Genomic DNA, 15,017 nt, shown 5'->3' on the forward strand with positions numbered 1-15,017 from the left:
ATCTATAAAAATTCTTGCTGGGATTTGGTTAGGAATTGTGTCAAACATTTATATCCATTTGGGGAGAATTGGCATCTTTTCTGTGATGAGTCTTCCAGTCTAGACTTGAACATGGTATGTCTCTTTCTTAACTTTGATCTTCTCTAATTTATTTCATCAGCATTTTGTAGTTTTCAGCATACAAATCCTGTACATGTTTTGTCAGATTTACAGCCAAGCATTTCTTAGTCTTTTGAGTGATTACAAATAATAGGATTTCTTTGATCATTGTTAATATGTAGAAACACAGTTGATTATTTTCTTTCTTTTTCTTGTATCCTTTGACCTTGCTGATCTTACCCACCAGCTTTAGAAGGTTTTTTTATGAGTTCCTTGGCATTTTCTACACAGATAATCATGCCATATGCAAATAATGGCAGTTATGGATTTGTCTACTTTTTTTTTTTTTTTTTTAAACGTTTTTTATTTATTTTTGGGACAGAGCGAGACAGAGCATGAATGGGGGAGGGGCAGAGAGAGAGGGAGACACAGAATCGGAAACAGGCTCCAGGCTCTGGGCCATCAGCCCAGAGCCCGACGCGGGGCTCGAACCCACGGACTGTGAGATCGTGACCTGGCTGAAGTCGGACGCTTAACCGACTGCGCCACCCAGGCGCCCCTGGATTTGTCTACTTTAAAAAAAATTTTTAAAAATGTTTATTTTTTTTGAGAGAAAGAGAGAGAGCGTGCACATATACACAAGCTGGGGAGGGACAGAGAGAGAGAGGAAATTCGAAGCTCAGTGCAGAGACTGACATGGGGCTCGATCTCACAGCCGTGAGATCATGACCTGAGCCAAAATCAAGAGTCAGATCTTAACTGACTGAGCCATCCAGGTGCCCCAAGGATTTTATCAGCTTTATCAGTTTTATCAGCTTTCCTTTACATATTTTGCAGGTCTGTTGTTTGGAGTTATAAACATTTGTTGCCATTTCTTCTTGGTGGATTGATCTTTTTATCATTACATAATGTCCCTTTTTAGTAATTTTCTTTGTTTTGAAATTTACTTTATCTCATAGTAATATAGCCAGTCTTGCGTTTTTATTTTTGATTAGTGTTTTCAGTCAAGTTGAGATTTTCATCATTTTTAATGTGACAAATGATTACAGATTGAAACCTGGACATTTGGGGTTTTATATAATAAGTGTCTGGACTCTGTATAATAAAACTTCTTGTTAAGCTGGTTTATATGGGCACTGCTCTGGCAGGCTATATCAGGGATGCTACCTCATTACTGCAGGTGGGAGTAGAAATTCAGGTTCCTCACTGTCCCTCCATTGATACCTAAGGTGGGAGGGTTTCCTTGTTATGCTAGGCAGGGATGGGAGTTCTGGCCCCTAAAAGAGCATCTGCTGATACCACCCTGGCTGGGTTTGCCTTGTTACTGCTTGCTATGTGGCTTCACTGTCGCTAAAGTGGGGGAGGCTTCTTCACCACGGTATGGTAGTGACTTCCCACTTGGCTTCCCATTTGGTCTCCTCTGGACACTGCACATAGGTGTCATTACACCCACAGGGATGAAAGTCCCATCTCCCTGCTCAGGCTTTGCTGTAGATAGGGTTGGGGCCACAGTTTTTCCACTGTGTTTAGCTCTGGTAGAGTGGTTATTGTCTAAAGGTTTTCTGTCTCATGAATTGCCCCTTTCCGATTTGGATAAGAAAGAGCAGACTTTTTTTGGTACTTCTTTTTGGTCTGTGCCTGTTGGCATTTCTTGGTTGCTGGCTTCTTCTCCAAGTCTAGGATATACGAAGGCAAATGAGATAACTCAAGGAGTGTACCACTGTGTCATTTTTGGGTCCTGGTTCCCTAGCTTGCCTGCCTTCTCTCCACCTTTCAGAATTTTCATTTTTCCTTGCCTTTAAAAAAAAAAAAAATATATATATATATGTATATACAGATACATATATATATATATATATATATACAGATACATATATATATTATGTCTAGTATTTTAGTTTGTTATTTTCTTAGTGGGAGGAATAGGGAAATGGAAGTTCCATAGCAGTTTTATAAACAACATTTGTACGTAGTTCAAAGCACTATAGGTTATATTGGGCCATGTGCTTTCCAGTGGATAGAATTTTGTATGAGAAAATGTTAGAGGTGAATAATGCAAAGACAGGCTTACATTTTCTGTATACATCTTGAATAAGCACCATTCATGTAATATTGGCAGTAATTTTTCTACTGTCAATCCCTATCATAAACAAGCTTATATCATTGTGATACTCTGGTATCAGAGTAGTGAAAATAGCATTCGGAAGTTTTACAACAGGATATAATCACATTAATAAAATACATAAATATTTCACAACTTATTTATAATGAAATATAAAGTATAAAGTGAAATTTAAAAATATATTAATTAAAAATAGCAACTATATAATGACTTAGAAAAAAGTGTAAGTTAGGAATGTGGTTAATTACCATAAAAATGCCAGTATAATTAATCTAACAAATGTGAGGTCTTAGTTTAGTTATTTTTTTCTGAGGTCAGAACATTTAAAAGTTTGTGATTAAATTTAGCCAGGTGTTTGTTGTTGTTGTTGTTGTTGTTGTTTTTACTGCAGTTGTATCCTTTCATATATGAAAGCCTTTTTTAAATGTCTATTTTCATTGTTAGCCGTTGATAGATTTGTGTTTATCCTAGAGAGCCATAGGGTAATCACAATAGATTATTTTAATTGTAATAGTGTTACAATTCTTTATTACATTATAAACTTTAACTTTTTTGTAGGTACAGTGAAGGTGAAATTCGATTTAACTTAATGGCCATTGTGTCTGACAGAAAAATGATATATGAACAGAAGATAGCAGAGTTACAAAGACAACTTGCTGAGGTTTGTGGCCATGTTTTAAATTTTTTTTTTTTTGTTAAGCATTTATTTATTTTTGAGGGAGAGACAGAGCATGAGTGGGGGAGGGGCAGAGAGAGGGGGAGACAGAATCTGAAGCAGACTCCAGGCTCTGAGCTGTCAGCACAGAGGCTGATGCGGGGCTTGAACCCACGAACCATGAGATCATGACCTAAGCCGAAGTTGGAGGCTTAACCAACTGAGCCACCCAGGCACCCCTTTTGGCCATGTTTTTAAGTGCAAAGTTCTAGTTTAGTTATTTTAGGGAAAGTATTCTTTATCTCTCTTTCTTGCTCTACTTCCTTTGTTCTCTCTCTCTCTCTCTCTCTCTTTCCCTCCCTCCCTACCTCCTTCTCTTTCCTCATTCCTTCCTTCCTGATTTAATCAAGTGTCCTGAGTGGTGATTAAGAGAATACACTCTGGAGTCAGGTTGCCTAGATTCAGCTCCTGGCTTTGTCACTTAATGGATGCATGAATTGGAATATTTCTTTGTGCTTCAGTTTCTTAAGGTCAAATGAAAATAGTATTTACCTTATAAGGCTGTTGTGAGGATTAAATGAGATGATATATGTAAGCCACTTAAAGCAAATATTAAATGGATATAAGTATTAGCAATTAACTAATTTCATTATATAATTAAGTAAGTTAGAATATATTTCTCAAAGAATTAATTGGGTACATTTAGATACATGTAATCTTTACTAGCCTATATGATTGATTATCTCTCTGTAGTAAATATGATTGGAGAAGATAATTAGTAATAGTACCTTTTTTACATTCTTTGATCCCATATTCTTAAGAACATATTTAAGCATATTTATTTTATAGCTGAACAAAAGATTATAGCAACACAGCATATTGCAGTATAGATTGTTTTTAGTTAAAAATGCATATGTGTTATTGTAGAACACAGAAATATGGATGGTACTACTTAGGGCTTTTGTCCTTTAATATTGCAGTTAGTAGGCTAGAATTCTGTCACCAATATTAAGAGTAAAATTTGGAAATAATTGTACTATGTATATAATTTTAAAATATTTTGGACTCAAGCCTCAATCATTAGGGTATGGTGTTTCTTTTTCTTTACCCTAAGGAGGAACCCATGGATACAGATCAGGGTAATAATATGTTAAGTGCTATTCAGTCAGAGGTTGCCAAAAATCAGATGCTTATTGAAGAAGAAGTACAGAAACTAAAAAGATATAAGGTATGTTTTCCTTTTATTTGTTCCTTTATTGTTTTAATATAGAGTAGTATATTTTACATGAAAGTATATTGAATACTTGATTGTTTTCCCCCATCAATTACTAGTTTTCAGAATAATGAGTTGATTCCGTGGCACCCCACAAAGGGTAACTCGTGAGATTTCTTTCTTTTTAATTTTTTTTTTGAAGTGTTGTTATGAACAGATTTTTTAACTGATTTGATGCTTCAGTTCACTGCAGTTATGGATGATCAGATTATTTCATCTTTGGCCATTAGGATCAACTTCAAGCTGTCTCCTAAGTTCTTTTGATGGGATTCTCTTCATCTCTGATAGTTTCCTTGCTTTCTAGCATGACTAGATGTTTCAGAATCACCTTGTAGATCTCCTGCTTCAGACTTGGATTAGCCATTTTTTCAAGAAACTCTGTGTCCTATTGTTGGGAAATGGTATTTAGAAACCACTCTTTGGGTACACAGTGATACCAATTGGTCATTATGTCTAGGCCTTTTCAGAGCCAAGAAATACATTTTTGTTTGCTGCTTGTTTTAGTTTGAAGAGAAAATATAATGTGAATTCAGTATTCAAATTTAGAATTAAAGGACTTGGGGTGCCTGGTTTGCCCAGCTGGTAGAGCATGGGACTCTTGATCTCAGGGTCATGAGTTCAAGACCCATGTTGCATATGGAGCCTACTTAAAAAAAAAGAAAGAATTAAATGGCTTTATACTTGAAATTAACTATTTGCATCTTCTCCCTCTCTCTTTTTTAAATGCTTATTTTGAGAGAGAGAGAGAGAGAGAGAGAGAGAAAGCATGTGAGTACATACATGAGTAAGGGAGGGGCAGAGAGAGAATCCCAAGCAGGCTCCGCGCTATCAGCGCAGAGCCCTATGTGGGGCTCCATTCCGTGAATCCTGAGATCATGACCTGAGCCGAAATCAAGACTCGGGTGCTCAACTGACTGAGCCACCCAGGCACCTCACATTTCTCTCTCTTAAGCTGAAAATCTTGATTCCTAACAATATTAACGTAATTACTTATTTGCTTTATGCTGTATATATATAGTATATTCATGTATAAGCAAATAATTATTTGCTTTATGCTATATATATATATATATAAATAACATGTGCATATATTTGTAAGTATATATAAGTGTATATATATAAAGGTACAGAAACAGCAATAGTAGTAAGTAGCATTAATAACAACTGAAAGTTTTTTCTTAGGATATATCCCATTTTGGATATATAATCAAACTACTATGTTTTTAAAGTTATTTCAGAAAATTTTCTCTTGGTGTGATTCTATCACCAATTGGTACACAGTTGGGTTCATTTATTTTATTTTCCTTTTTAATTTTTTAGGGTGTTAAAATTTTTTTTATTTAATTTTAATTATGGCAAACATTTATGTAATTGAAAGGCAAATATAAAGCAATGTGATCTTTAATAATGTCATTCTCCTTCATTTGCAATCTGATAAGCTTTTTTCAGAGACAGTAAAAAGTGTGAAGGGAGCTCTGAATTTTGTGTGAGTTTGGAAATGGTAGTTATATTATTTTTCATGTGTATCATAGTAGGAAAAGCATTGGTTTTCATTTGAATCTCACTTTGAAGGCAAGGATTGTCTTTTTTAAAATTTTTAATTGATCATCACAGTGTTAGCATAGTGCTTTGCATCATATTTAACAGTCTACAAATAACTGATAAATAAAATAAGTGAACCTGGAACTAGTAAGATTTCTTTAGTTGGAAGTAGGGGCTGGCTCTAGTATTCCAGGCAGGAAAAAGGTGGGCCAAGTTCATGGAGACAGGGAGGTAAGGAATAAAAGCTTGAATGTTTATCTTCCATTTTATGTGGTACACAAAATAACTACCCACCACTTATGCATTCTTATGCAGGGTTATTCCATAATTAACCAAGTTTTAATAATAGCCTAAAGTAAAACACACACTTGGTTTTCAGAATCTCTACCTGCTACACTGTTGGAGAATGCTTTGTTCCAAAAGGTAAAATGATTCTCCTACTGATATAAAATGAGCATATGTTAAGATTTTATTAAATTCATTATTTAATTTGAGGAACCTGTAAGATGTCACAGCTAGTTCAAGTGAGAAGTCAAGAAGCTCAAGTTTATCTGAAGGAATATTGAAATGAATTTACTAAAGATGGAAACTTTTCTCTACGGGAGAAGGGAAATAAATTGCTAGACAGAATATTTAATAGCTTAATGGCAGTGAAAAACTCGAATTGGGTAACTTGGGAGAGGTGTCCTAGACAATGCATAGTTTTCCTTTGAAGTACAGGTCTTTCCCTATAGTCCACCCTATTTTGATTAAAAGTAATTCAGAGAAAAATTATTCTTGGTCACAGAATAAAGCTGCTTTCATTAGGCTTTCCTGATTATTTGCATAGTTATAGTAGCAAATAGCAAGTTAATTTACCACGTGGGCCTTCTTAAGTTTGCTTTCATAAGTTAAGTTTTCATAAATAATTTTAGACTTTTAAAAGCCTCTGCTATTTGCTAAGCCAAGGGTGGGAAACCATAACCCAAGAAACTCCTCGTATTTTTTATTGTATTAGTCTTTATTCTCAGTGGGGATATAATCTCATTATTTCTAATATTTTTTTCTCATGAGAATGGAAGATTTTTTTCCCATTTCTATTGAGTAGGTTGCAAAAATTACAATATTAGGAACTTAGTAGAAATGTAAAGTTAGTGTGTTTTGATATTTGTTTTACTTTCAGATCGAAAATATCAGAAGGAAGCATAATTATCTGCCTTTCATTATGGAATTATTAAAGACTTTAGCAGAACACCAGCAGTTAATACCACTAGTAGAAAAGGTAAGTTACTGGTGAATACTTATTAGATTTAGATTCCCCCAAAACAGTGTTGTGTTTTTTTGGGTTTTTTTTTGTTTGTTTTTTTTTTTTTTGTTTTTGGCTTGAGTAGAGGTGAAATTTGTTGAAGCATTTTTATTTTATTTTTTTGGCTTTCTCCTATTGTTTTATATTCTAGATAAGCATTAATTCAACCTGATATTGTAAAATAAAAATAAGGAATTGCCCTACTGTTTAGCCTTCCAGAATCCTTAGTGTTACGAACTCAGAATGTACCTAATATATTAGAATAAAATTTAAAACATTTTCCTTTCTTTAAGCTGAAAGCAACATTTAAAAAAAATATATATATATATTAAATTTGCTTATTAAAAACAAATTTGTTTATTAAATTTTGTTTATTAAATGTGTTTATTAAAAACATTTTTAATGTTTATTTACTTTTGAGAGAGAAAGACAGGGTGTGAGCAGGCGAGGGACAGAGAGAGAGGGAGACACAGAATCTGAAGCAGGCTCCAGGCTCTGAGCTTGTCAGCAGAGCCTGACTCAGGGCTTGAACTCATGAACTGCAAGGTCATGACCTGAGCTGAAGTTGGACGCTTAACTGACTGAGCCACCCAGGTGCCTCCGAAAGCAAATTTTTAATGTTAATAATTGAGATAATAGATTCTTTGTTCTTTAGTTTAAGAAAAATTTGAATTATCGTAGAATTTAAAACTAGAATGGACATTGAAGGGGGAAAAAATAACGATAGCCTAGACTAAGAAATAGGTTTTTTGTATTCATTCCTAAGCTAGTATTCTTTCCGCTGAAGAAAAACTAACAAAGGTTTGTGAAAAATTCTGATTTCTAAGATTTTTATCTTCAGAACAAGGCACTTAAATATTTATTGAATAAATGCAATGCAATTAAATTGTTTTTAAGTTTATACTGTAAATCAGTGTTTCTAAAAGTGACCGTCACTGGATACTCTTTAAAATACATGTTACCTGGCCCCTCCCCAGATATTCTGATATAGGGGAAGAAATCTTTAATTAGAGTTACTCCAAGTGACTCTAATGCAGCTTGTTTGTGTACCACGTTTTGAGAAACACTTTGAGAAGACAGTACTAGGCAAATAACATTTTGGATCATTAACTTAAGAGCAGAGCACATGGTAGGTATGTGTTTCTTATTAATTTTAAAGTATGAAGCAAAGAGGGGCGCCTGAGTGGCTCAAGTTGGTTGAGCGTCCAACTTCGGCTCAGGTCATGATCTCACGGTTTGTGAGTTCGAGCCGTGCATCAGGCTCTGTGCTGACAGCTCAGAGCCTGGAGCCTGTTTCAGATTCTGTGTCGCCTTCTCTCTGCCCCTTCCCTGCTCATGCTGTATCTCTCTCTGTCTCTCAAAAATGAATAAACGTTAAAAAAAAAAATTGAAGTATGAAGCAAAGATACATTTCAACCCAGCTTTTTTATATCATCATAAATTTTAAATTTTAAACGATACGAAGTGAAAGTTATGGTTTTTGTGTATACCTATTACCCAGATCCTGAAACGTGTGCTTCTGCTTTTAGCACTAAGTACACAAATTATTGCAGAAAACTGCTAAGTCTTCCCCTTTTTAAAAAAATGTTTATTGGGGTGCCTGGGTGGCTTGGTCGGTGAAGCATCCGACTTTGGCTCAGGTCATGATCTCACGGTCCATGGGTTTGAGCCCCGCGTCGGGCTCTGTGCTGACCGCTCAGAGCCTGGAGCCTGTTTTGGATTCTGTGTCTCCCTCTCTCTCTGCCCCTCCTCTGTTCATGCTATGTCTCTCTCTGTCTCAAAAATAAATAAACGTTAAAAAATTAAAATTAAAAAAAATGTTTATTTATTTATTTAGAGAGAGAGAGAGGGAGAGGGAATCCCAAGCAGGCTCTGCACTGTCAGCACAGAGCCCATTTCGGGGCTCAATCTCAGGAACCATGAGTTCATGATCTGAGCCAAAACCAAGAGTCAGATACTTAATCTACTGAGCCACCACCCAGGGCGCCCTCAATCTTCTCTTTTCCATATAGGTTTTCTTTTTTTTTTTTTCAACGTTTATTTATTTTTGGGACAGAGAGAGACAGAGCATGAACGGGGTAGGGGCAGAGAGAGAGGGAGACACAGAATCGGAAACAGGCTCCAGGCTCTGAGCCATCAGCCCAGAGCCTGACGCGGGGCTCGAACTCACGGACCGCGAGATCGTGACCTGGCTGAAGTCGGACGCTTAACCGACTGAGCCACCCAGGCGCCCCTCCATATAGGTTTTCTATTCATGTATCCCAGGGTATTAAAGCTATAAAAGTGTAAGATGGGAAACTGATTTTTAGATTTTCAGATTAACAATTAGGATTCTGTGAGTCTCCGAAGTACCTCCATAGTGTGTTCTTTGCATGCAACACTATGAAATATTTCACTATTAAAAATATTAAAATATTAATATGTAGGCTGTTATGTTAAATCATGTTACATCAGATTCTAAATGTACATAAGTGTTATTAAAGGCCAGACAAATGTTTATTAGGGAAATTTAATATGTATGTATTTTGCTTCAAAACTGATCTGTGAATAAACTTTTTGGTGCAAATTAGGAAAACGACCATTCTTGTTTGATTTTAATGACCGTATATCCCCAGAGTTTTTTGAAAGTGTAGTTGGAACAGCTTTTCAGCTTTTCCATTGGAACTGTAATTTCTGAGTTGACGTTAGTTTGGACACAGGGTGGCACTATGAGCGTCTGGTGTTGGTGGAACACCAGCTCAGTGTGTTCTTGTATTTGCATCTGTTTTTTTGAGGGGGTAGTTATTGATCTTCTACCTCTTGCCTCTTTCTTCCAACTGTTTTTTGATTAATAATATTGCATAAGCAATATTGAGGTTACATTTATTCTTCGTGTATATGCAATATCTGTTATCCCCTAAGGGATTCCCCTAAAGGAATATATCCTTTAAGGAGTATCCCCTAAAGGAATTCAGATGCATTACTTGATAAAAATTTTTGAAATTTTAAAATCATTCATCATTTATCTAGTTGCAGCTTTATTCCTGGACCTCTCTTAAAGTCTAGAGATGTCTTCCCTCTTAAGCAATTCATGATATAGTTGGGGCAAGGAATAAACAACTATAGTATCGTGTTGAATAGAATTGTTCTGATAGGTGCCAGAATAAATTCATGCTGAAGATCAGGGGGGAGCACAGCGGGGCTCCTAAATAGCTATGCCCCTTGAAGTTTCACATCCACAAAATTTTAAATCTGTAGTTAGAATCAAATGCTTATTGTCTACCAATAAGTCCGCTTCCTTAAGCACAAGTATATTTTGTTCATCTTATTTGGAAAAAAGGAGTTATTGTATCATATTGAATATCACTTTCTGCTAATGTTACAAATGAAAGAATAAAGATGAGATTTTATAATTATATACAAGGGCTTTAATAGTGATAAATGCTTAATGGTAATACTTCTAAGAAAAATTACATGTAGAATTCAGAAATGGATAAGTTGAAGTTAACTAAGAAATTAGTAAGTTGAAATGCTCCTCCCCTCCCCCCCAAGCCCCCATGCCAAGGGAAAGTAGAATAAAGGAACAAAGCATAAAAGGGGTAGAAGGAACCAAACAGGAAAGATGAGACTACTCTCGGCAGTGATGCTGAATGCCAAACCTGTCCAGGATCAGATCTCAGAGTAACTGAGACAGTTGCTTATAGCCTGTGATGGCATGAAAGTGTTTGGGTTTGGAAATCTTTTTGTTTTACAGAATAATAAAGAAAAGATCAAGACTTTGTTCCAAGGGCATATGGCTATAATGAATTAGGTTAAGATCTTGGCTTATAAGTACTTTTGTTACATAAGGCTTCTACTCTTATCTGAGGTGTTGAATATACATTACGTAAACACTGCTCAGGAGGTAACCTAAAAATAAATAGTTATAAAACTTATTTAACTTCTTAAGTTTATCTGAGTTATATATTTTAATAATTATATGGACACGCTCTGCATTATGTCTTTGCTCATTTAATTATGTTATAAAGTTTATGTCATAAACCAGTAAATTTATTTTTGTTAATCCAACTAAACATTCTGTATATTCAGGGGTCAATAAGGAAAAAATATGTATTTTAATTTCAAATTATATCTGAAGTTGAATTGTATTTTCATTATTTGGAAACAGAATTTCTGTCGTAAAAATTGTATACATATCAAATTACAAGTTATGCCTGTTAACTAAAAATGTTCATGCAAGCAGTTTTATTTTACATTTTATTTATTTTTGAGAGAGAGAGAGAGACAGAGCACAAGTGGGGGAGAAGCAGAGAGAGAGGGAGACATAGAATCTGAAGCAGGGTCCAGGCTCTGAGCCGTCAGCACAGAGCCCGACGCGGGGCTCGAACTCACGGACCGCGAGATCGTGACCTGGCTGAAGTCGGACGCTTAACCGACTGAGCCACCCAGGCGCCCCAACATATTTCCTCTTAATATTCTAAGTCATAGCACTCTATTTTATCATAATAAAATACACTATTTGTATAATAATTATACTACCTAATGCATTATAATTTTTTTAAATGCTTATTTATTTTTGAGAGAGAGAGAGAGAGAAACAGTGTGAGCAGGAGAGGGGTAGAGAGAGAGGGAGACACAGAATATGAAGCAGGCTCCAGACTCTGAGCTGTCAGCACAGAGCCCCGTTGTGGGGCTCAAACTCATAAACTGTGTGAGAACATGACCTGAACCCAAGTCGGACACTTAACCTATTGAGCCACAAGGGCACCCCTACCTAATGAATTATAAAAAAGATTGTAATTGTCCTAATTACCCTATTTTTTAATCTAAGGATGTTTTTTTCTTAGTTGTATAATAGCAAAACTCTATTCCTTTCTGATTCAAGTGGCATAGTGGAAAGACTATTATATTCTAGTACTCTGAATTATTCTCAAAGTATCATTTGAGGACCAGCAGAATTGGTATCATATGAGAATTTGTTAGAAACTTAGAACCTCAGTTATTTTTTTGAATCAGTTTGTGTTATAACAGGGACCCCAGGTTATTGGTATGTACATTGAAAAGCACTGCTCTAGGTGTCTTTGACCTCTCGAGGTTTTATTTTCTTCTAGCTGTGTGACTTAGGTAAAGTTTGTTATCTGTAAACTCTGTCTTATTCATCTGCTGAAAATAAAATAGAATTACTGGGTTCAAGCTATAAAATTGTTATGAGGATAAATGAAATAAAGTGTGAGAGCATTTTTTGGGTTGTATAAATAAAGTTTATCAATACTACAGATACATAATCCCTTAGTGAGGTGTTAAACTCATTTGTTCAAATATGCAGAAACTAATGTAAGATTTTTCTTTGACTCAATTTGAATGAGAAATGGACACATATGTAAATATATTGGTTTGAAATATTTATGAGTGAGTATGATTTTATGGAATTAGTAATTATGTATTTTTAGATCATTATAATAATACATTTTAACTTCAGATAGGAAAGAACTACAAACCAAACATGATCCTTTTTTACTGAGGGTAAAGCATAACTATAATTTGTCCACGGTAGTTTGTTGTAAGTCTCGAGTTATAAAAGATAATGCTCTAGAAATCTTAAAAACGATGTGTTTCAATCTTTTTAACTTAAGGATACCCTCTTACACAAATTTTAATGTGACCTAAAATGGACTTTTAAGATTTTATAGAATACAATCTTTAACTTCTAGGCAAAAGAAAAACAGAATGCAAAGAAAGCGCAGGAAACCAAATGAAGAAGATGCTTTGGGATGTGTCCACATTTCTGCTTCTGCACTTATTTTCATGGAAACCATTAAGTATAAAGAACTTTGAGCAACATCCTAATTGACTCAATGCACGTTTGGCGTAGTACCAGTCTGTCTTGTCTTTAATGCATGGATTCCTTCCCTACCTGCATCATGTGCATGTGGTGCATATTAAATAAAAGTGATGTTGAGAGTGCTTGCCCAAATCCCATTATTTGACATTGGATCTGAGAACTTCTGTTGGTTCTCTGGATATATACTATCACAACGAACCTAGAAATTGCACAAATGATATTCTCTACCTGTAATTGTTAAAATTAATCTTAGTTCAGTTACAAGCTTAAAATTTATGAATGTCAGATCTTGATTAAACTGGATCTCTTGTTTTCTCTTCATCATGAAAAGAAAATTGGTATATGTCTTTGATATCTAAACATTTTGAGGATTTTAAAGCTGAATTTTATCTTGAGAAAGTATGGTTTTAATGCAGACCATTTGAAAAAGACAAAAGTATAGTTTTTAGTGATTTTCATTGCTGCCAGTAGAAAAAGTAATAAACGTCCAAATTATTTTAGCAGACTTTAAGTGTTCGGGGTTATTTATTTATGTATTATAGAATTATTTTAGGAAGGTGTGAGTATTATTCTTCAAAACAGAATTTCAGATTAAGAACAAATGATAAATTTTCAAGACTTTCGGTGTTGCTCTCAGTTTGGCAACATTTTTCAAACTGCTAAGCTGTATGTATAAGAAAATCAGAGGTTTGACAATTCAGGCTATCTGCTTTTTAAAAAAAATATGATGTCATGGTGGAGGATCCTTCTATGGCAATTTGAATGAAATTGGTGTAGCCAATAGTTTCCAAGAACCATGTATAGTTAGCTGACAATGGATTTTTTAAAATTGCTTTTGGGATTTGCTTTGTTTTTGATTCTATGAAATAATTGTATTCTTGCTCCTAATCTTTTCCAAGTTAAACTTTAAAGGAGATTTTATAAAACTTCTTTTTATAAAGGCAATTATCTACTTTTTTTTTTCTAGATACGTTTCTGAAATTGATACATGACTTTTTAACATTTTATTATGGAAAAGTTTAAACATATGTAGGGGGACTGTGTATTCATCTTCTAGCTTCAAACACATGAGTTTTTTAAGGATTGTTTTAAAACTTAACTACATTGTGGTATTATTAAAAAACTAATGTGAGAAAATCTGGTGGGAAATTGAGTAGAAAAGTTAATGAATATTTTTCATACATAATTTCAGTTAAAGGTAATAAAGAAGAATTTGTAGTTTCTCATTTGTTTGTGGGTAAATGTATTTTGCTCTGGATACAATAGTAATTACAGAGTGTTTTCAAAACCATGATACAATTTTAAAAAATGATTTCATAAGGATTATTTTAAGCTCATCTTGAGATCATTCAATTATTTCAACTTAATTTATATATCCTGTTTTTTTTGTATTTAAGATATTTTAAGTAATCTCTACACCCAGTGTGGGGCTTGAACTCATAACCCCAAGATCAAAAGTCGCATGCTCTCCTGACTGAGCCAGCCAGGTGCCCTTATATATCCTGTTTTATAGAGGCCCAAATTTTGTAAAGCAATACAAGGAATATTGTAGTCAGTAGTATCCATTAATCAAGACAGTGTGATTCTAGCATAAGGATTAACAGTTAAATCAGTGGAATACAAGAGAGAGCCTATAAACAAATCCACATTTATATGGTTACTTGATTTTTGACAAAGGTAGCAAAGCAATCTGACAGACAAGGAAAGTCTTTTCAATAGATGAGGCCAAAACAGCTAAACATCCATGTGGAAAAAAATGAACCAAGACGCTCCTCCCCCATTCTTCACAAAAATGAATTTGAGATGAATCATAGGCCTTCATGTACTAGTTAAAATACAAAGGTTTTTAGGGGGAAACATGGGTGAATATATCTTTGTGACTTGAGGATAGCCATAGGTTTCTTAGGTCACAGAAAACAATAACCATAAAAGATCCAAAATCAGTGTTTATAGGAATTAAAAACTTGTCATTGAAAGATGCTTTTTTTTTTTTTTTTTAAATTTTTTTTTTTTCAACGTTTATTTATTTTTGGGACAGAGAGAGACAGAGCATGAACGGGGGAGGGGCAGAGAGAGAGGGAGACACAGAATCGGAAGCAGGCTCCAGGCTCTGAGCCATCAGCCCAGAGCCCGACGCGGGGCTCGAACTCACGGACTGCGAGATCGTGACCTGGCTGAAGTCGGACGCTTAACCGACTGCACCACCCAGGCGCCCCCATT

The 15,017-nt window shown here is 35.0% G+C and overlaps 1 protein-coding gene across 2 annotated transcripts in view; it reads left to right on the forward strand.

The window, feature by feature from the left end:
• The window catches only part of UCHL5 (ubiquitin C-terminal hydrolase L5), a 40,564-nt gene extending 27,259 nt beyond the window's left edge, over positions 1-13,305 (forward strand). The window contains exons 8-11 of one of the 2 annotated variants that reach the window (XM_030303396.2): positions 2,780-2,882; positions 3,991-4,104; positions 6,854-6,952; positions 12,667-13,305. In XM_030303396.2, coding sequence (XP_030159256.1) covers positions 2,780-2,882; positions 3,991-4,104; positions 6,854-6,952; positions 12,667-12,711 — 361 coding nt within the window. In that variant the 3' untranslated portion in view covers positions 12,712-13,305. The remainder of the gene's footprint in view (positions 1-2,779; positions 2,883-3,990; positions 4,105-6,853; positions 6,953-12,666) is intronic. The other variant, XM_030303397.1, reaches the window with a different exon arrangement.
• Positions 13,306-15,017: the final 1,712 nt, after the last annotated feature.

The sequence above is a fragment of the Lynx canadensis genome, chromosome F1 (genome assembly GCF_007474595.2).
Source record: "Lynx canadensis isolate LIC74 chromosome F1, mLynCan4.pri.v2, whole genome shotgun sequence".
NCBI classification, from domain to species: domain Eukaryota; kingdom Metazoa; phylum Chordata; class Mammalia; order Carnivora; family Felidae; genus Lynx; species Lynx canadensis.